The following is a 21486-nucleotide window of genomic DNA, read 5'->3' on the forward strand; positions in this document are numbered from 1 at the left end:
AGGAGATGGAGTCCATATTGCCTTCTGATCCATGAACAGGTAGAGCAGAAAGGAGACAGACACAATGCCGGTCAGCAAGACTACTCATGAGGAGGCAACACTGCCTCTCATGAAGATCTGCACCACATTGCCTACTTACCACCACCCTGAGGACTTGAGTGTTGCTAGAGCAACATGCCCAGTTCTGTACCGTGTGTCGTGTATCCTGGCCTGTTTGACTCCTGGCTTGCTTTCCTGGACTTGTGTATACCCAGGGACTCTTCCTGCACTGAACTTGGAATCTGGACCTATGCAACGGTTGCTTTCTGAGGACCTGTTTGAGAGGTTTGAATAAACACCTGTAGAACTCTTGCAGTGTGCGTATGTGGGGGGGTGGAAGGGAGTGGGGCAGCACACAGGATACTATTTTACATGGAATTTTTCTGTACCAATATATTAAATCTAGATTTCACATTTGGGAGGTTTGCATCTTTTCCTTCTATAACATTCATACATAACACCAAAAACTTTTTCAACAAAGGTTACACCAGTCAGTGAAAAGGAACACCTGCTTACTCAAATACTGATGTTAAGCTGCTGAGAAGTTAATAGTAACTAACAGTATTGGCAACTCCAATCGCATTGTTTTTATAATTCTTCGTCATTAAAATTAAAGATATCTTAAGATGGAGCTTGAGCTTTGATAATGTGAGCACCTTTAATTTTCCTTTAAGTGCAGGGTCTACTTTTTTTGCATCAAGCAAGACTTAATTCATTGGTTATGAAAGGAATTGATCAACAGGCTTGTTATCCGAGCCCAACATCGTGGCTGAGAGTGACTGGCCTAAGGTTACCCAGCTAGCTTTCATGCCTAAGGTGCAGCACATGAACTAACACTCTCCTGGTATCTAGCCCGGTGCCTTAACCACTAGAATAAACTAGCTCTTAAAGCTACAACTGACTCTTAAACACTTTTGAGATATTTTACTCTATGATAGTTGAACCTTATATCAATGATCACAATATTAAGGTGAAATCTTCTAGTCAGGATAGCATATTGTTAAAACATGTTGGACTGGCATCACAGAAACTCAGATTGTAGTCCACCTTCAGCCACAAAGCTCACTTGGATAACTTTGATCCAGTGACTTTTAGGACATCCTATCTCACAGGACGGCAGCAAGAGAAGCGTGAGGAATGAATGTTGTAAAACTTTAAACTTCTAATAAATAAGACAAACTGATATTTTTCCCCCTAGACTCATCCATTTTGTATTGGCAGCAATACAAAAGTAGTTTGCCACTGGTGTCTTTTGGAATGCTTAACTTCTCAGCCTATCATTTCAGTATTCACTGAAAATCTTGAAAATACTCAGACCTAGCTCTATCTGGCTTCAGACAAGACTAATCGGGTACTAACACCACTTGAGACAGTTACATAATGATTAGATTAAACCATAAGTTTATTATTAAATCTGTAAACCTAGTTCCTGCCTCCCTGTCCTTACCACCAAGCACTTGAGATAAGAAGTTTGATAAGAACTTTATTTTCAATGAACCATATTTTCTCTTCATATCTAAGGGTGAACATACTAAGACTATGGTTTATTAAAATAACAATGAAAATTAAAGAAAACTTGTTGCAATGAACTAGTTAGCCATTCCTACCACAATACCAAGACAAAAAAAAACAAAGGTTTTCAATCTCTCCATAACTCTATCAGAGAACAGAATATCCAAAATTCAGACTATAATATACAGTGCTATATGTTAAATGCAAGCCTGGAAGGCTTGCATTTTTACTGCCTTTTTACTGATACCTAGAGAAACTTCACATAGAAATGAAAATGTGAAAATGCACTAATTCCTCAATTTGGAGGATGTTACAAATAAGGTCAATTATTCTTATCAAGATGTTAGAAGAGTTCCAGTTTGGTGTGATGGTGAAGATGCTGGCCCAGGAACCAGGAAACTTGTGGCATAAAAGACAGTTGGGGACTCTGGACCTGTCACTTTCTCTCTTAGCCAAAGCCACTCACAGGATTGAGAGGAAAATAAGATAAGTATTAGCTACTGTCAACGCCTTCAGTTATTTATAGCAAAGGCAGGATAAAAATGTAACAGAAATTTCTACTTCAACATACACGCATGATCAAAAGTGAATTCATGGTGACTTAAAACGCAAAAAGCCACACAAAAGTGAAACCCTTAAGTTTTCACCTCCAGCGACCACCCGACCACATCCAAGCAGCTACATGCAATTGCAATAGAAGGGGAATAGCTCCATATTCCCTCCTTCGTGGGTGAATCGTGATCCCCAATCTAGCTAGCGTATAACCAGCCCTAACCCCAATCCGGCCCGGCGCTGTTCCGCGTCCGAGTCCATAGAAGCCCACAGCAAAAACAACCAACATCAGCACGTATAAGCCCAACCCCCTCAACATCCATAGGGAACCATCGCCGAGAGGAACAGAAGAAACGAGCCCTCAACTCACCCTTACCACTACCACGTGGAACCTTCCGCTCCGAAAGCCTTTCTAAAAAGCTCGATCACGTGACGTTACAGGCCCATTTTTAAAAAAAAAAATCCGGGAAGGGAGAGGGCGCCTGCGTGCTCGCTTATGGCGTGAGTGACGGAAGTGACGTTTGTCAAAAAAAAACTCGGTCGAAAACTCCGAGGCGATATAAAAAGAGAGGGAGAGAGAGGGGGGCAGAGCGGCCCGCGGGCCGGAAGTGAGGGTAGGGAGGGGCGTTGCCAGCAACTTTTTCGTCAGGTGGGCGAGGAGCGAGTCCGAAGAGAGAGAGAGGAGAGAGAGAGAGAAGGAGAGACGAGACGGGAGGAGAGTTGAGGGGCGCTCCTCGCCGCCCGAGCGCCTCGCAGGGAAAGAGCCTCGGAGAGAGCCCGTCATGGATTTCCGCGAAATCCTCGTGAGGGCCTCGGAACAGCAGGGATCGAGCGCCGTACCGGTGAGAAGGAAAGAAGGGAAGGGAAGGGAAGGTGGAGGAAGAGGGATGCGGCGGGCTGGGATTGACGTGGATGCCAGCTGTTGCCCAACTCTTCCTTTCCGGAGGCGATACGGCCCTTCGCCTCTAAGTAGCCGGAGTATTGAAAGAGTGATTCGCCATCCCTCGCGGTAGCGCATCCGCTCAGGCTTTGCGGCATGATTACAGACCCAGACCGTCATCTCCCGCTCATTCAGCTGGCAGCCTGTTTTTGGCCAGGCTTTCTGGAAGAAATATCCGGAAGGTCTTTTTCCCCTCGGATCTCGAGATCCTGACCAGACAGACTCCTACAACCCGCAGTGCTATTTTCAACCCCAGAAAAGGTGGTTCAGGGTGTCAGTGAAGTGAAAACTAACTTCCTCCTACATACAGTGGTCCTGGTTTCGGAAGTCTTTCTCGTCCTTTTCCCACCATTTTGCAAATAAAATTACTCATAAAAAGTATTGCTTTCTCAACTAAAGAAGCATTGGGTTTTTTTTTTTAAATTGGCTTCAGTAGTATCTTTGTTGCCAAGAAGAGAAAGATTAGATTTTTTTTTGGAGCTGGTTCCAGAAATACATTTGGAAGGAGAGAGATAACATTAAATAAGAAAGAATAGTAAAGGGCCTAGTCTCAAGAGAGCTGTTAATTGCATTTATTTTACTGTCTTAATTGTATTTGAGCTAAGTGTATTTGATGCAGGTTTTCTTTACTCCAAGTTAAATGTATGGTATATCCAGTTGTACGAAACAGTATGTAATGAGTAGTAATCAGGCAGATACTTCTCTGTTCTTTGAAACTTGTGCTTGCCTTTGTATGCTTGTACATGTTTACTGTATTTCACATAACTGAATTACAGCCTTAAAACTGCAGAAATTCTAGCATATGGGAATCAAGTTGTGACTCTTTTATTTTATTATTATAGATTATGGTTATGCTATGGGATTTTATAGCATTCAAGGCACAAACCAGCAATAGAGTATGTTTTTTTCCCCTTAACAACAAGGTATAGCTTTCTATATTTATACCAAAACAAGGAACAATGAATGCCACATTCATCTTCAGCTAGAAATCTGTACTGGTTTTGTTGAGGTGTTCTGAAAGACGTTGTGTTTGGAGTGCAGTTGAGATTGCCAATTTTATGACAAAAATTCTATTCTTTTAAGTTCAGGTTAATATATGCAGGTGGTCCTTGACTTATGATCTCTATTCAGCCCAAAATTTCTGTTGCTAAGTGAGACATTTCTTAAGTGAATTTTGCCCTATTTTATAACCTTTTTTGCCATAGTTTGCAAATCAGTGAATCTCTGTAGTGAATCAGTGCAATTAGTTAAGTGAATATGGTTTCCCCATTGACTTTGCTTGTCTGAAAGTTGCAAAAGGTGCATATGAGTCAGTTGCCAAGTGGCTAAATTTTTGATCACGTGACCCTGGGGATGCTGCAATGGTCGTAAATGTGAAAAATTGTGATGTCATTTTTTTCAGTTCTGTTGTAATTTTGAACAGTCACTTAATGAACTGTTGTAAGTTGAGGACTACCTATATTAAAGTGTTTTATGGGGAAAGCATAGAAGGAGATGAAGAATGCACTTAATTTTAAAGTAACAAATCAATCCTTTGATTCTCCAAAGCTCACTTTTCCATTAAAGCATTGCTTGTAACTCCTCCCTTTCATTATCTTTAATGGAAATATTAAACAACGTTGTTAGTGTTCATTCCTTGTTATTTCTAAGCTTTGCCTTTGCTGTTTTTCTGTTTTTATTATTTCTCATGAATATGAGCATATGAGATGATGGTTGGGTTCACACATTACACCAAGCAATAACTTGTTTTGTCATGTTTTCTTGTATAAAGTACAAGCATGCTCTGGTAGCTTTCTGTTAAAGAGTATCTTCTCCCTATCATCTAGGGCAGGGATCCCTAATCCCCAGTCTGTGGCCGTGGCATGCCAGCAACTGGTCCACACAAACAAGCCAAGCCCCATCTGCGGGATGCAAGCAGCATACAAACCCACACACTCCGGTCTGCGGAAAAACTCTTCTCCATGAAACTGGTCCCTGGTACTTAAAAGGTTGGGGACCTCTGAGTTAGGGAGATTTTTTCTCTCTTTCCCAATTGCCCACATGAGTCAAGTAAGCCTTTGGTTACAGCAATTGATCAAAAGATTTCATTATAGGAGCCAGCATAACCTGTCAATGTTTTAAATTGTTTCAAAGGAAGAGAATGTTTATATGCACAGGTCATAAAGTTTAAAGTTATGCTGGACACCAAAAAAGATTCTTATGATCTGGTTTGAAGATCCATGGTCCATTTCCCCCCTCTCCTGGTCACGTGATCACATTTTGGGTCTTTGGCAAGTGTTTGCAAACGATGCAGCATTTGTGGTGTCCTGCGGTCACATAACCACAATTTATGGCATTTTTGCTGGAAACCAGAGTTTGCTTCCAGTTTTCTGCAAAAAAAATGTCCATTGTAAAGAGTTTGTTCACTTAATCGCCATGGTGTTTGTTTTACAACTGGGACAAAAGTCATAAAATCAGGTGCAGTTATGTGATCCATTTAATGTCCAGCATGACTAATGACTGTAATTCCTGGCTTAATTACAGTTGTAAATTAGGACTACCTGTAAACATGCTTGTCCATTCCTATATTTAAAATATGTATTGTATTTTGCTCCAATGCCTTTTTTTCCCTTGGAATGCTAATTATTTGGAATTAAGGACGTAAAATTAAGTTATGTAAAGAACCTAAATAAACTCTTCCCATTTTTGAAGATTTTCTGTTGGAGGTTTTTAAAAATGGGGCATAATCCTGGCAATGACCCAACAAATAGAAGTGAGGATGGAGATCAATTTGTTGTCTTCCTTTCCTACCTAGATTAGAAAGCTATTCATTTAGAATAGCTGAAGTGGTAGTCTAAATATTTTATGAGTCAAGAGCATATTATAGGGCTTTGGATCATGATTTTTTTTCTTCCCATATGATTTCTGACCCTCTGTTAATTTTATAGCTCTAGCAATTGGGGAGTAGAAGAATTATGTTTCTGCAGAAATATCCTGGTAATACCAGGGATTGATGAGATCTTTCCCCTGGGTGGAGATACACTATTTTTTAACTCTGGGATACTATCCTTTATTGCAACATAAAGGAACTTCAAATACTGTACAAACAAACAATATAATAGTAATTTGAAAGTCATAGTACAATCAGATTCATTTCAACTAGACTGACTTAAGATTTGTGAATTTGCTGCTTTTCCAACTGTGATGTAGCATTTTAAAGTTTTTGTTGAAGCTATTGTTGTGGAGAACAAATGAAATAGTTTAGGCCCAATCCAATGCATGGAGGGATTCGGTAAAACAGCAGGAGACAACCTGGTGGTCTTTCAAATAATTTGAAGTGTGAATTTTTTTTTTTATGTCTGCCATTGGTCACACAGTTCAAAACATGTGGAGATCATAAAGTTATTTTCCTCTGCCAGACAGGAATCCAAGAACACCACTTGTCTAGTTTTCTTACAGTATATCAAGATGAAGTCATTCTGTTGGGCTGTTAAAGGGAATTTCTTTTTGTTAAGCCTTTTTGTATTGGCCTTCCTTGACTATATAATCCAGGTGCTTGCTCCATTACATTACATGAAAAAGGAAATCAGAGCTTTGCTGGATCCTTTAAAATGCTGCCTCTCAGTAGAGTGGATTATGTCTAAGGTGTATTTGCTTTCTATGAGTAAAATATACTTGGAAGAAAAAATCTATTATAAGAACTGTACCCCATATTCTGCTTGTAATTCTATAGCAATAAAGTTGGTGAACGTTGCTATATAGAAAATATAACTTTCTCAGTTTGATCAGTTGTTTTTGTTTTGTGTTTTTTGACAAGAAAGTTACCAATTTTCTCTAAAATTCAGAGAATGGCTTTAAGTAACATAGTCAATATTGTGTATTATAAAAATAAGCAAATGTACATTGCAAATTTTTACAACTCCTGTCATACTTAGCTATTGGCCGTTTGGACCAAGGGTTGATAAAACAAATATATGTAGTTAGAATATTTATGTACCGTATATGCCGGCATATAAGACGACTTCCGGAAGCACTAAACTCGGCGCCAAAGACGGGGGTCGTCTTATACACCGAGTCGTCTTATACGCCGGAAATACTGGTAGTTTCCGGCGTATAAGACGACGTTCTAGGAATGCGGCTCGGCAATAAAGACGGGGGTCGTCTTATACGCCGGGTCGCCTAATACGCCGGCATATATGGTACTACTTTTCAGCAAAAGCTCCAAACATCTGAACAGCATCAGATTGCCTACCTCTACTACCTTAGCATCATAAATGCAATGTACCTAAATACATTCATTTTATTCACACTTTTACATAAACTCAGACCTATCCATATACCCAACAAAACCATTAATATATGTGATCATCAGTTTCTATGGAATAATATAGTAGAGAATTCCCCTAGATACCATCAAGTAATATTTTTTTCACATTTTGAATAATTCATTTGTAACTCTGTATTAATACAATGCCCTTAGAATAGCAGTTCCCAACCTTTTCTATACCCCGCACCCCTAGAACGCTTCTGATATACTCTTGCACCCCTTACAAAAGTTTGAAATAACGGCAACGAATTATGCATATACGCTATAATTTTGAAAACCCAAGTTTTCACACCCCCTGGAATATCGTCTTGCGCCCCCAGTGGGCACAAGCACCCCTGATTGGGAACCCCTGTCTTAGATGGATTGAGCCCCTCCTGCAAGTTTAAAATAGAGCGCAGTGTCTTAATGTCTTGGAATTTCAGCATGTTAAAATAATATGGGTGGATGGGAAAATAAATACAAAAGTAATTAAATCCTATTCCAAAATTACTCATAAAGAAGGCTCCACGTCAAATATAATGTGGAGCTTTCATTAAAATGTGAGCTTTAATGTTGTTTTTGGATGTTGTACGCTTCATACAGGATAGCAATGCTGTTTTTTTCTTTCCAAATACCAGACAGCAGGGGCAGGTTCTTCAGCTGAAGGAAAACTCCTTTCGTAGCTCTGGGAACCATCTCATTAATTTTATAATCATGAAAATAATTTTATAAAATGTATGTGTTATATTGGAGGCCAATTTGAGTTATTGTCAAGAAATAAGAAAAAGAGTTTAAATTGTTCAGCTTTCAAAGAAAGATGTGTTAGATGACATTTGTATTTGACTATTTATATAAGCAAAAACAATTATAGCATTGCATCATGTGTCACTAAAATTGTTGGCCTATTAGTTCATTTCCCTTGGGAAAAGCTTCTAACAATTAATTAGCTGTTTTTAAACTGAAACAGTAGACTAGCTCTGTTTTACTGATAGATCATAATAATAGATCAGCTATTGCTACAGATATCTCAGAATTTAATATATATGGGTATATTAAGTATATTACTTCCTGTTATTATACAGTAATCATATACAGCTTAAGTGAATTAGAAATCCTGAAATAAGGGCATATTATATTCATGCACAAACTCATTGCAGCTTAATATGCTCTGATTATTTTGAATATGAAGCCTGCTTAGCCGGAATTGAGAGTTTTCTTCATTGTATTGTTGAATGACTTGTGATAGATCTGAAACCAGGTGCTATTTTCACTCTTAGTATAGGGAGGGTGAAATTTTAAAATATTTCTTTTCTTTTTAAATATATTTTATTAATTTTTTACAATAACAATCTTTAGTGCTTAGTAAAGCACTAAAAATTCTAAAACAGCGGTTCTCAACCTGTGGGTCGTGACCCCATTTGGGGTCGAACGACCATTTCACAGGGGTCGCCAAACAGTGCAGTCTGCCATTTTCCCCCCTTTTCCTTAGCTGTGCTACTCCCTTTTATTCTATTGGCTTTTGAAAGCCAATAGAATAGACTCTCTTGAATAGAGTCTAATTATATTGGCTTTCAAAAGCCAATAGGAATTGTCCAGACTGTCTCTGCCCTGCTGAGCCCGCCAAAAGTCCCATTCTGCAAACGGTGCTGCAAGTTGTCTGCAGCGAAGGCGAGCTGTTTGGAAGTTTCCACCCCTCCCTGCTGAGCAACTACTAAAAATGGAAGTAAAAGAGGGCCAGGGGTGGGAGGCCGGCGGGCGCAGGGAGGGTTGCTGGTGCGCGTGGGGCCCGGCAGGTGCCTTACCTCCCTTGGGCTGGGCCAGTTGGTGGCCCAGCTGGTGGTCGCCCTGCATCGTCGCTGCCCCTTGCCAGCTACACCTTGGCCGGCGCAGGCGACAGCATCACGCATGCGGGGCGCTTCCGGACAGGGAAAGTCCTCGACTTACGACCGGTTGGGTAGTCCTCGACTTACGACCAGTTGGGGGGTGGTGGCATTAAAAAGGTTGAGAACCACTGTTCTAAAATATTTTAAAATTATTTTAAAATATTAAAATATTATTTTAAAATATTTCTGCAGTCCTTATGAGAAAGGAAATTAATGCTAACTTTACAATGTTAAATCATTTCTGAACCTATATGTAGAGAGCATGTAGTACGTCACTCAGCTCTTTAAAACCTTTCTAAAGGCATTTGGAATTTTTGCTCATTTTATCTCTGTATTGGTACTTTGTAATAAGAGCAATATATAATTAGCACTTTGCTACGAATTATTTAGATATAGAGATGTCATCCAATGCTATTGAAAAAGCAAGAATCGGTGTTTCCACTTGTAAAAACCTATCAAGAAAACCCAAACAATGTGTTTTCCACCAAAGGTGGATTTCTGGCTATCCCTTTATGAAGTTGCAGTTTAGATAATGCAATGCTGGTACTTCTGTGGTTATGTCGTTTATTGCTTAGTTTCTGCAAACTACTATTACGAAGATTTATATGGGCCTGATTCCACTTAGATTTTTCAGATATATCATAAACTTCACTTTCCACCAGTTTTCAGACTTGATTTGTATTCACACTTCAGCTACCCATAGTTTCCTGAGTTCTTTCCAAATATCAGATGATAATTTGCTAGAAAAATAGAGTTTGCTATTTTTTCATCCATTCCTTTGTATATGAATAAAAGGTGATAAAGTTATATAGTCTACGGCAGTGATGGCGAACCTTTTAGAGATGAGTGCCCAAAAACTGGTCCTGCCCCCGCTCCACCCCCTGCCCTGCCCCCACCCCGCCTGCCTGCAGGGCCACACACTGCCTCCAGGGTCTGCCGCAGATTGCCCAGGCAGCCCAGCAGTACTATTGTGGCCATGCCCTCTGCCCGCGCCCCGCAGCATCAATTGTGCGTGATGGGGTGTGAGGGCAGAGTCTTGTCTACGCTGCCTGGCTGCCATGTCCTTGGCTGTGCTGCTCCGCGTGGGCCACATGGGGGCGACTCTCCTCCAGGGAGGCTGCTGGTGAGGAGGGGGTCACAGGAGGAGGCAAGGCTGGGGCAATGGCATGTGTGCCCGCAGAGAGGGCTCTGAGTGCCACCTCTGGCATGCGTGCCATAGGTTCCCCACCACTGGTCTATGGGTTATGACTGCTCATAGTGCCAAACTAATCTGGACTTAATCTACCAGTATTTGGAAGTGAATTGATAGATCGATGTGCCTAAGATTTTATTCTAAAACAATAGATGCCCTGTTAAGTGTAGGGCTAAGTATATCCGGAAAAGATATTGTTAAAATGATTCTTTTGATATTTTATATATTCTCCAATTGTTCTAGCTTAATGTTAGTAAAACATTATTTAGCACCACAGTATTTTGTAAGTCAGAAGCAGTTGTTCCCCCCCCCAAAAAAAAAATAATAAGGGAAAGGATAATTAAAATGTCATATTTTGAACTAGTGCATAGAAAAACTTACATTTTATAACCTAGCAGAAATTTATAACCTAGCAAATATTTTTTGTATTTGATTTGGTATTTGATTCCCAAATATCTCATTTTTTTTATTTGAGCGTTCAGAAGAATCTCTTTGAAAGAGCTAAGAGTAGTGACTCTTTTCCCAATCCTTTTAAGGGAACTTTTTCTTGATAAAATCCCAAACCCTATAAAAAGGAACTCAGTCGCTGGTATTCATTACAGTCCAATAGAAATAATGTCCCTGTTTATTTGTCATTTTATGTTATGTTATGTGTTTTGTTACCTTAGTACTTTCTCTTTAAAAATCTCTTAGATTCCATATAAAGTTGAGATGCAGAGCTGAATTTAAGTTTTCTTCTGTTAGTCTATATACATTGCATTTCTATTTTTGTTTGTTCATAAAGTAATTCTTACTCTAATGCATGAAGAAATTTTTTGCATAGTAATAATCCTTTTGGACGTAGCTGCAAACAGTTGCTCAATAAGTTCGTATTTGTTTCTCATCTTTGTGAAACTTTTGTTTCATTGCAGAAGAGGTACAGTTTGGCAGTTGGTCCTCCCAAAAAGGATCCAAAAGTTAAAGGTGTTCAGTCAGCAGCTGTGCGAGCCTTTCTCAGAAGGCAAGAAGAGGAACAGAAGAAAAAGGGTATCGTTCAGTATTTTTCTTTCTATAAAGGCTGTTGTTAGTTATTCTTGAGAATAACTTTTTTCTGCCTTCCTTTTGAAAATCATTGTCGTGCTTTCCTTACTTTTACGTATTCAGTGTCCTCTTGACACTGAAGCAGTAACAAAACGGATTTTTTTTTAATTGTTTGTTGTTCTTTAGTCTCTGCAAGGAATTCTTATTTTAGCTTCACAGACATTTTGCAGTCAGTTGCTACAATATAAGGGGTAATGAAAGCGGCTCGGTCAGTAAAACCCTCAGGAATGGTTGCTCTGATGAAACCCCAAAAGTAGTCATGGAAGAAGGTGACCGCATAGGGAAAAAAAAGGAACCTGGGGGTAGCAAATGCTGGGAATTGTGTAAGTGATGATTATGCTAAAATATATACACAAATTGCTAAATATAGGGAATGAAGATGGGTTGATCTTTTGGGCATGATTTACGGGGCTTAAGAGCAAGTAAAGTTATAAAAATATGTTTAAGTTGTGGTCTTTGCACAGGCCTAGTGGGAGTGATCCCCCTGTGGCCTTTTTCTATGCAGAATAAAGTCTTTTGCAATCTCCACCTCAGTGTGTGTTTTCATTGGGCATTGCACACCAGGCAGGACCAGTTTCCTGGGATAACAATTTTAGTTTTGTATCTATATACAGGTAATTAGAAGTAAGTTGATAAGTTAAAAGCAAAAACAAATACAGTTAAAAAAAGAATAGTGTACTGATTTTCTTTTGCCATCTTACAAAGAGCTACAGGTAGTCCTTGACTTACAGTCACAATTGGAACCGGAATCTTGGGTTGTTGAGCAAAGCAATCATTAAGCAAGATAACCTATCACCACTTTGCTGAACAACCACAATCTCCTGGTCATTAAGCAGATGGAGTCCTAGATAAGGAGTGGGAGAGCTGTCAGGCCCCCAAAACCAAACGCATGATGATTCTTCCAAGTATATTTCATTATTGTTCCACACATCCAGACAGAATCTTGCAAAATGAAACCACTCTACACAAGCCTAAACTCAGAGAACTGTTAGGGAGGGGCCGTCTTCATCCTCTCTCCCATACAAACTATATGAACTGAACTGTTTCTTATTCTTGGAATGTACTCCTTCTCTCTCTCTCTCTCTTGGGAATCTTGACCAGTACAATCCACCACAGTGGGGAGGCCCCAGGAGGTCTGTGCAGACCATGTGTGAGTTAAATGGAGGTGTCCCAATGCAATGCAAAGCTTAAGCTTGCCTGCCATGCAGCACTTGGTGGCAGTGCCCAGGGCTGGGTCTAAAATAGAGGTCCTGGGGCATTCAGCAGTCTCAAACCACCTGCCACCTCCCTCATACCCTTTTGTGAGGTAAGTCACACAAAGCATTGGAGAAAGTACAAAGTGGCTTTAGGAGACAAGGCCTGTTACTGCCTTGAATAGACTGCACACACCTCTCAGCAGCTAGAGAAAACAGCTGAAGATGAGCAGTGCCTTGCAGATCATGGGGAAGCCTTGTACACCTTGAAGAAGCCCTTCAGTGGAAGCAAAAGTGCTAAGGTTGATGTCAATCCTGGGGGCGGTTGGCTAAGACTGCTGAAGACCCAGGCATCTATTTCAGGCTCAGCCTTGGCACTACTGCCAAAACTACTGTGCAGGATGGCCTAGATCAGTGGTTCTCAACCTTTTTAATGCCGCGACCCCAACCGGTCATAAGTCGAGGACTACTCAACCGGTCGTAAGTCGAGGACTACACAACTGGTCGTAAGTCGAGTTTTCCTGCCCGGGAGCGCCACTCATGCGTGGTGCCGCCTCCTGCACCAGCCAAGGCGTAGTTGGCAAGCGGCAGAGATGGCGCAGGCTGACCACCGGCTGGGCCACCAGCTGGCCCAGCCCAAGGGAGGTAAGGCACCCGCCGGGCCCCACGCGCGCCAGCAACCCTTCCTGCGCCCACCAGCCTCCCACCCCTGGCCCTCTTTTACTTACATTTTTAGTAATGCTCAGCAGGGAAGGGTGGAAACTTCCAGACAGCTCGCCTTCGCTGCAGACAACTTGCAGCACCGTTTGCAGAATGGGACTTTTGGCGGGCTCAGCAGGGCAGAGACAGCCTGGACAATTCCTATTGGCTTTTGAAAGCCAATAGAATTAGACTCTATTCAAGAGAGTCTATTCTATTGGTTTTCAAAAGCCAATAGAATAAAAGGGAGTAACACAGCTAAGGAAACGGGGAAAAAATGATGGACTGCATTGTTTGGCGACCCCCGTGAAATGGTCATTCGACCCCAAATGGGGTCCCGACCCACAGGCTGAGAACCACTGGCCTAGATCCACAAGGGAGATGGGTGGGAAGAGTGGCTGCACCACACAGTCATAAGTGTAGTAGGTGGGCTACCGAGCACCTGAATTTTGATCATGTGACTGCAGAAGCATTACAAAGTCCACTTGTTCAGCCCTGTTGCCGTTTTGAACATTTACTGAATTAATGGTTGTAAAACAAGAACTACTGCACTTGCCCAGAGCAGCGGGTCCTCCCATATCTTAATACAGAACTATTCCTTAATGGTCCTCTTAGTCTCAAAGTAGAGTGAGACGTTTGTGCGTAATTGAAACCCATGCCTCTTGGACAGGTTTTTTGGTACCAGCCCTCTTACTTAAAGAGACGTTTCAGTTAAAATCTGTGTGGTTATTTCCTACTGAATTCCTGTAAGCTGAATCTGTAATGTGATAATTTAGATAATATATAGTTAGAATATAAATTTTCAACCTACATCTGCAAGATACATATTTCAAAATGCAGAGCCCTTTTGATATACTAAAGCTTTTTTTTTTTCTTTATAGTTCTTCTGGAAAAAAGAAGAAAAGAGGAACTCCTGGCTAGGCGTGTGGAAATGAAACATGACCGAAAAGCCAGGGCTATGGCTTCGCGGACAAAGGATAATTTTCATGGCTATAATGGCATTCCTATTGATGAGAAGCCTAAAAAGAAGCAAGCACATGAAAACACAACTTCTGGAAGCACAGATTGTAGGGCGCAGGATGAAATGAACGAAGAAGATTATGATCTGTCAGAGTCTGAGCAGGAACCAGAAGAGTATGAAGAGAAACCACCCAAACGTTCAGAAAAACCAAAGGTGCTAGCCAAAAGTGCACCTCCAGCAATGAATTTTAATGATCTTTTAAAGCTGGCTGAAAAAAAACAGTATGAGCCAGTTGAAATAAAAGTTGTAAAAAAGACAGAAGAAAGACCAATGACCGCAGAAGAATTAAGAGAGCGAGACTACTTAGAGAAGAGAAACAGAAAAGAGATTATACTAAAAGAAAAGAAATCAGAGAAAGAAATGAAACGTGCAACTGCATCAGGTTCTTCCAAAAAAGAAATTTCCCAGAGGGATTTAGTAAATGCTAAAGCTGGCAAGCATTCAACAGACAAACCCACCTTTTCAAAAGGAAACATTCCCTCACAAAATAATAAAGATAAGAAAACCAAAGGGCAAATTTTAAGTGAAAAACCTTCGAAATTGGCATCTAGTTCCAAAGCAAGCCATGCTGAAAAAGTAAAATCTACACCCAAAGGGCCTTTGAAAAGCCCTCCTCACAATAATCACAATAATCACGTTAAACCTGCACCCAGTGGAGGAGGAAAAACTGGATCTAAGTCCCAAACTGTAGTCTTGAAAACAGCTGCAAACGGAACCCTCCGACAATCATCTAATAAAGACCTTAGTTTGAAAAAAAATAGCACCCATATAAAATCGACTAGTGTGGTTTCTGCCCAGCAAGAAACTTATAAAAAATCCAGCTCCAAGCAAGCAAGCAACATTTCAGTCACAGGAGGACCTCCTGCACGATCAAAGAGCAGCTTGAATTCAGGCCCCAGGCAGCCAAGCCACAGTTTGATTCCTGGGCATGGATCACGTAGCATGGGACCCAGGAGATCAGAAAACAGCTCAGGACAAGGGCAGCAAAGCGGTAGCTCAAGCACAGGACCTAGACTTGCCAGTAATAATTTAAGCATGGGATCTAGTCGACCAAGTATTGCTTCAAGACCAGTATGTTTAGGCAGTAGCCAAGGCGTAGGACCTGGTCGGCCAAATTCCAATGTAATCACTGGACCTGGAAGGGATAGCAGCTCAGGACCAGGTCGGCCAAGTATGACTACAGCTGGAACTCTAAAACCAAAGTGTACTGTTGTATCGGAAACAATCTCGTCCAAAAATCTGGTTCCAAGACAGATGAATGGAATGAGGCCATTTCCTAATCATAGACCAGGGATTCCCCCACAAGGTATCTTGAAAGTTTGTGTTTCTATGTATGTATGTATGTATTCAGGGCTTTTTTTTCTCATAGAACGCCCAGAACAGAGTTCCGGCACCTTTTTTGGGATGGAACCTTGTAGGGTAGGCAAGGCGGATTGTATGACGTGTGAGTTCCGGCACTTTTTTTTTTTTTTTTAGAAAAAAAGCACTGTATGTATGTATGTGTACCGTATATGTCGGCGTATAAGGCGACTTCCGCAAGCGCTAAAATCAGCGCCAAAGACGGGGGTCGTCTTACACGTCGAGTCGTCTTATACGCCGGAAATACTGGTAGTTTCCGGCGTATAAGACGACGTTCTAGGAATGCAGCTCGGCGACAAAGACGGGCGTCGTCTTATACACCGGGTCGCCTTGTACGCCGGCATATACGGTATGTATGTATGTATTTAGAGATGACTTCAACACAACTATTTAAAATTGCATCTCAAAAATATTCTGCCCCACAAAATAAGAGCTCTCTTACCCAGATTTTTTCAAACTTGAAAACTTTTTAAGATGCAGGGCGTGGCATTCTGGGAGTTGAAGTCCAGACATCTTAAAATAGCCAAGTTTGAAAAACATTGCTCTAACCTAATGCTTGACTTGGGTATAAATCCTGCTGGCTTCAGTAAGTTTTTAGAATAGATGTTCCTGAACCATCTGACAGGTTGTGTTGTTGCATGCCAACGGCATCTACCCTGAAGCCTTTCCATGTGTGTTGGGGTGATTCTCAGTTTGGGCAGTTGCAGTACAAGCAACTAGGGAGTCCTACGCATGCAGCAGAAATGACAAGCCCCCAATCTCCTTGGCACAGAGAAGAGCAGCCAGTGTGCTTTAGGATTTTCCAGGCTGCAGCAGAGATAGAATTTTCTCATGCCCTTCCTCTGTCTTAGGTATGGACTGTTGTTTTACCTTCAAGTAGGCAATTTATGAAGAGTTGAGTCTCTATAGAAAATGTCTGAAATTTCTGCCCTAGGTTTTCCAAGACCATCTCTTCCACCTATTACCAGTAGCTATAAAAGAAAGTTTGAAGATGAAGATGAATATGATTCTGAAATGGAAGATTTTATTGATGATGAAGGAGAGCCTCAAGAAGAGATCTCGAAACATATCAGAGAGATATTTGGTTATGATCGGTCAAAGTGAGAAAATAAGCTTTAACGTAATTTTACTGTTGTCTACTTATACCAATCATATCATTTACATGAATTTCTATAACAGAGATAAAAGGTTTTTGAAAAAGTAACACACGCATTTTTAAACCGACATCATTGGGCACTATTCTGCCTGCAACAACTGTACAAGAAAATTATATTTCTGCCAAAATTATCAGTAACTCTTCTATATTGTATTGAGTGAATGCCTCTTTTCAAAACGACAGTCAGAAAGTTCAGGGAATATTATGTGGCTTGCAATCATTTTAGCAGAAAGGAAAGAGATTGTTGTACTGTAAGTATAAGATACTTAATTGCTTGCCTTGGAAAAGAGATAACTATATTGTGGCTTAACACTGGCTTAGTTTAGCGCTGCAATTATAACATTAACTGGCATGTTTCTATTTTATTTAAATATACCCAACTCTAGTTCTAAATAAATATTGCAATTAATAATTAATATTGATTACATAGCATGATGTCCACTGTTACCTAAAGAAAGCCACATATATTAACAGAACTTTCTCCCCCCCCCCTTTCTATTGTGCATGCTCTAAATCTTTTCCCCAGGACTAACAATATTGTTCAAGGCAAAACAATTCTGCTAGATAAAGAGCCTCGCATTTAATTTCATTATTTTTAGATACAAAGATGAAAGTGACTATGCCTTACGTTACATGGAAAGTACTTGGAAAGAACAGCAGAAAGAGGAAGCCAGAAGGTAAAGATTAAAATTATCTGAATCACTCATGTACATTTTTTTTTAAGTCTTTCGTTGAAAATGAAGCCTGTTAAAATGATTTTAAAGAGTCATAGTTGAATTGAGTTTTTTTTTCCACGTTATGTAAAATTACATAGCGCTTCAGTGCAAAAACAGTAGTCACAACATATTCATTTTGCAGTTCGGTCAGTACTTTTTCATCAGCTATTACAACATTACATAAGAATGCTGTCCTTTTTGTCTCTTTTATCCAATCAGTACAGCTGTCTATTGCTTGCTCACTCATTTCTAATACATTTCACCACCTTCTGCCCACCTGTCTGATTTCTTCTATGTACTGTCTGGCCACCTGCCCACCCGCTCCTCCTCCTGCTGCAGCTTTTTCACCTCCTCATACTCTTATCTTTCTTCAGCAACAAGAAATAAGCAGTACTATGGCCATTCAGGATGGGCAGAAAAAGATTGCTCCTTTCAAACTCTTCTCCCTTCTTGCTTCAGCTGCTTCCTACTTCTTGTCCCTATTGGTAGATGCCCTGGTGTTTGCTTTCAGAGATCAAGAGATGGCAAGAAACTGCAGGATGAAGGGGAACACAGGTAGTCCTGGACTTACGACCGCAATTGAGCCCAAAATTTATGCTGCTAAGTGAGACATTTGTTAAGTGAGTTTTGCCCCATGTTAATGACCTTTCTTGCCACCGTTAAGTGAATCGCTGCAGTGGTTAAGTTAGTGACACGGTTGTTAAGTGAATGCGGCTTCCCCGTTGATTTTGTTTGGCAGATCACAAAATCTGATCATATGGTCCTGTGACACTGCAACCATCATAATTATGAGTCGGTTGCCAAGCATCTGAATTTTGATCAGATGACCACAGGGATGCTGCAACGGTCACAAGTGTGAAAAACGGTCTTCGGTCACTTTTTTCCCTTGTAAATTTGAACGGTCACTAAATGAATTGTAAGTCGAGGACTACCTGTGGAGCAGGGGTGTCAAACTCAATTTCACTGAGGGCCGCATCAGCATTGTGGTTGCCCTGGAAGGGCCAGGTGGGTGTGGCTAGAGTGAGTGCAGCCTACTGGGTGGGCATGGAGTGGGAGTGGCCTACTGGGTGGGCGTGGCCAGTTCTACATCATTCGCATCAAGGGTGCCTATGGAGGCCTGGGCAGGAGTGGGACAGATCTGAGGGTCTCCGGCAGAAGGGGGTGGGACCGGGGCAAATGCCAAGGCATGGTCCACTGGGGCTAGTGCCAAGATGGCCACCACAAAATCGTACATTGGCTCCCAGCTGGCCTGGGCCAGGGCCAAGGCAGCGGGGGCCCTTCCCTCACTGTTTCCAGGATGGCTTCGCAGGCCACATAAAACCACTTCTTAGGCCGCACCTGGCCTCCGGGCCTTGTGTTTGACATGTCTGCTGTAGACTAAAAGCAGTGCCTCTCCCTCTCTTGAGCAATATATTCTTCTTCCTAGAGCAAAATAACCTCATCCCTCAGTCATATCCCTTATAAAACACAGAATGTCCATTATGAAACACTGATATTTCCGAATCATAATAACAGGAAATGGAGATTACTTTCGCAAATAAGTGAACTAGAATTCTAGTCTCTTTCCCAATCATATTAGTTACAAGTCTTTGGTTGTCTGTTGCAGGAGAGCAGATACCTGCAAGTAGTTGTTGTAGGTGAAGGAAAGTCTCTTGTTCAGAATGTGTGAATGTTCTAAACGTGTAGGATGAGAAATTTATAATGAAATTACATCATTTCATATTTTAATTTTTACCATTTGTGGTAGAAACTATTTTATGGTATAGTCCTTACCATAGTTGCCTATGCTTGGTATAATACATCGGTGGGCATACTTTTAGCGTTCGGGGTATGCATTTTTTTTTCAACTACTGAGACCCACAAGAGATGTGGTCACACAGTGACTTTCTTTGGCTTTTGGGAGGGGTTGAGATGTAAACCACATATTTTGATCATTATTGTAACACTAAAAAAAAGTGACCAAAGTTCAAAGCATTAAATTATCACATTTTGTTCATGAATTTTCATGATGCGATCTGAGTGCATGGGAAGTGGAAAGGAGTCTTACTAAGAGCAATACAGAAGTGATAATCGGGATGTATTGTTAGTAGTAATAGTAATGGTAGCACTACTGTAGCCACAACTCTTGCTATAGCTCTGTTAGAAAGCAGCCTTTTATAGATCAGCAATGAACTGTTCCTCTCTTTTCTGAATATTGTTCTAACATCAGAATTGTGTCTCTTTTATTATGTAAACATTCTCTGTTTCATAGATAAGAACCATCTTTTCTATCTTACTCTTTTTTGGTAACATAATTATATCATACTCAAACATTGGTTCAATTCCAGGAAAAGTAGTTTCTTTCATAGAATGAAAAAAACTTATTCAGATATGAAGGTAAACTAGCAATCATAATAAGAAAGAGTTGTTGCTTGGAATTCATTGTGATAAAAATGTTTAGATCCCACTGTTGGTTTTAAAATTGCTGTTTTTCTTAATTTTTAAATTTTATGGTGACTAAAACTTTATGTTCTAGCTTGAGACTTGGAGTGCAAGAAGATCTAGAAGAACAGAAACGTGAAGAGGAGGAACTGAAACGCAAAAAGCAAACAAAGAAGTTGAAAACACATTAGCCAATTTGCCACAGTTTTGGTTTACTGTTACTCTACTATTTGTTCCAAAGTTTAGCTTTAGTTGTACTTGCATATGAAAGAATAAGAAATCATGTAGAAAATGGACATATAGAAATAAGGATTTGGTGCCAGATTTTACAGTGCAAAGTTCTGCAGGCCTTGGAGAAGGAAAATTTGGGATATGATTTTCTGCTTTTCCTCAGCACTCAGCACCACTGCCCACACCGTGGAAATACTGGGATATTTTCCAGGATAATTCCAGGATGGGAATTAGTTACTGGGACTGTCTCAAAAGAAGAAATTGGGAGAAAATGTTGGTCTGGCCTTTTCCTTCAGCAGAAAGTTTTTATTGGAACCCAGTCCTTATCATGAACAGAAATGATTTTTCTGTGCTCACAGAGAGGCAACTCTGGATCCAAAATTATGTTCTTTAGTTTGACGCTCAAATACTGACCTTTAATTACTGCCAAGTTTCCCCTTCTGAAACGCAAATAAATGCACTAATGGAGAATATTAGTTGGAATAAAAATGAAAATTAATTATACTATGATGTAAAGTAATTCAAGGATGCCAGCAGACTGCTGATTGACTATGCACTGGCTTGCAACTAGTGGGCCCTAATAACAATACAGTCTGTTTCCATTCCATACAAATAGAAAAATGTTTATGTTTTTTATCTTTCAAAAGAGATTGTGTCCTGAGTCAAGATTCTTAAGTCACTTTTTCTCTTCCTATAAAGCACAGGTTTAAAAATGTAGCTGATGATGATGTTGAAAGCAATATTAACATTTTCTGATTTCTGTTTGACAAGATTATGTAAAAAAAAAAAAAAAAAAACACCCAAACCCTAATACTACAAAGCTTTGACATCACAAGCTGATAGAAAGATGATGTTCCCTGCAAATAACCATCATGGAAATAAGTACATAGCAACAAACAGTATAAAGAAATGAGACAGAAGCAACATGCCTGCCATTATGAATTTCCTTCTATTCCCTTGAAACGATGTGTTTCTGACACTCAACCCAGGGCTATTTCTCTCCACTCTTGAATTCAGAACCCCTTCTGGTTCTGTGTGCATCAGGTTGAAGTATCGCTGAAAGCCAATTATTTTCTCTTTTGCAGTGCAGAAAATCTCTATTAGTGGCGTTCAGACATTATTTTAGTAAGAAATGTGACCAAATGATTTGTTCGCATACTTGGGGCTAAAACTTCATTGCCAGTCATAATAAATCATCTTGGAAAAA

General features: G+C 40.4%; 1 protein-coding gene across 2 annotated transcripts; it reads left to right on the top strand.

The window, feature by feature from the left end:
* The first annotated feature begins 2711 nt into the window (after nucleotides 1-2711).
* SPTY2D1 (SPT2 chromatin protein domain containing 1) lies at nucleotides 2712-21114 on the top strand. 2 transcript variants are annotated; one of them, XR_005557599.1, is made up of 6 exons: nucleotides 2712-2945; nucleotides 11315-11429; nucleotides 14257-15702; nucleotides 16690-16875; nucleotides 17511-17588; nucleotides 20143-20182. XR_005557599.1 is itself a non-coding variant. In XM_039350781.1 (6 exons), the coding sequence occupies exons 1-6, from the start codon at nucleotides 2886-2888 to the stop codon at nucleotides 20237-20239; spliced, it is 1962 nt and encodes a 653-aa protein (XP_039206715.1). In that variant the 5' UTR covers nucleotides 2712-2885; the 3' UTR covers nucleotides 20240-21114. The 2 variants fall into 2 exon arrangements, 1 of the variants encoding a protein (XP_039206715.1); XM_039350781.1 differs by having other exon boundaries at nucleotides 16690-16855; nucleotides 20143-21114.
* The last annotated feature ends 372 nt before the right edge of the window (nucleotides 21115-21486 follow it).

The sequence above is a fragment of the Crotalus tigris genome, unplaced genomic scaffold (genome assembly GCF_016545835.1).
Source record: "Crotalus tigris isolate CLP2741 ecotype Arizona unplaced genomic scaffold, ASM1654583v1 scf7180000018354.2857554, whole genome shotgun sequence".
In the NCBI taxonomy this organism is placed as follows: domain Eukaryota; kingdom Metazoa; phylum Chordata; class Lepidosauria; order Squamata; family Viperidae; genus Crotalus; species Crotalus tigris.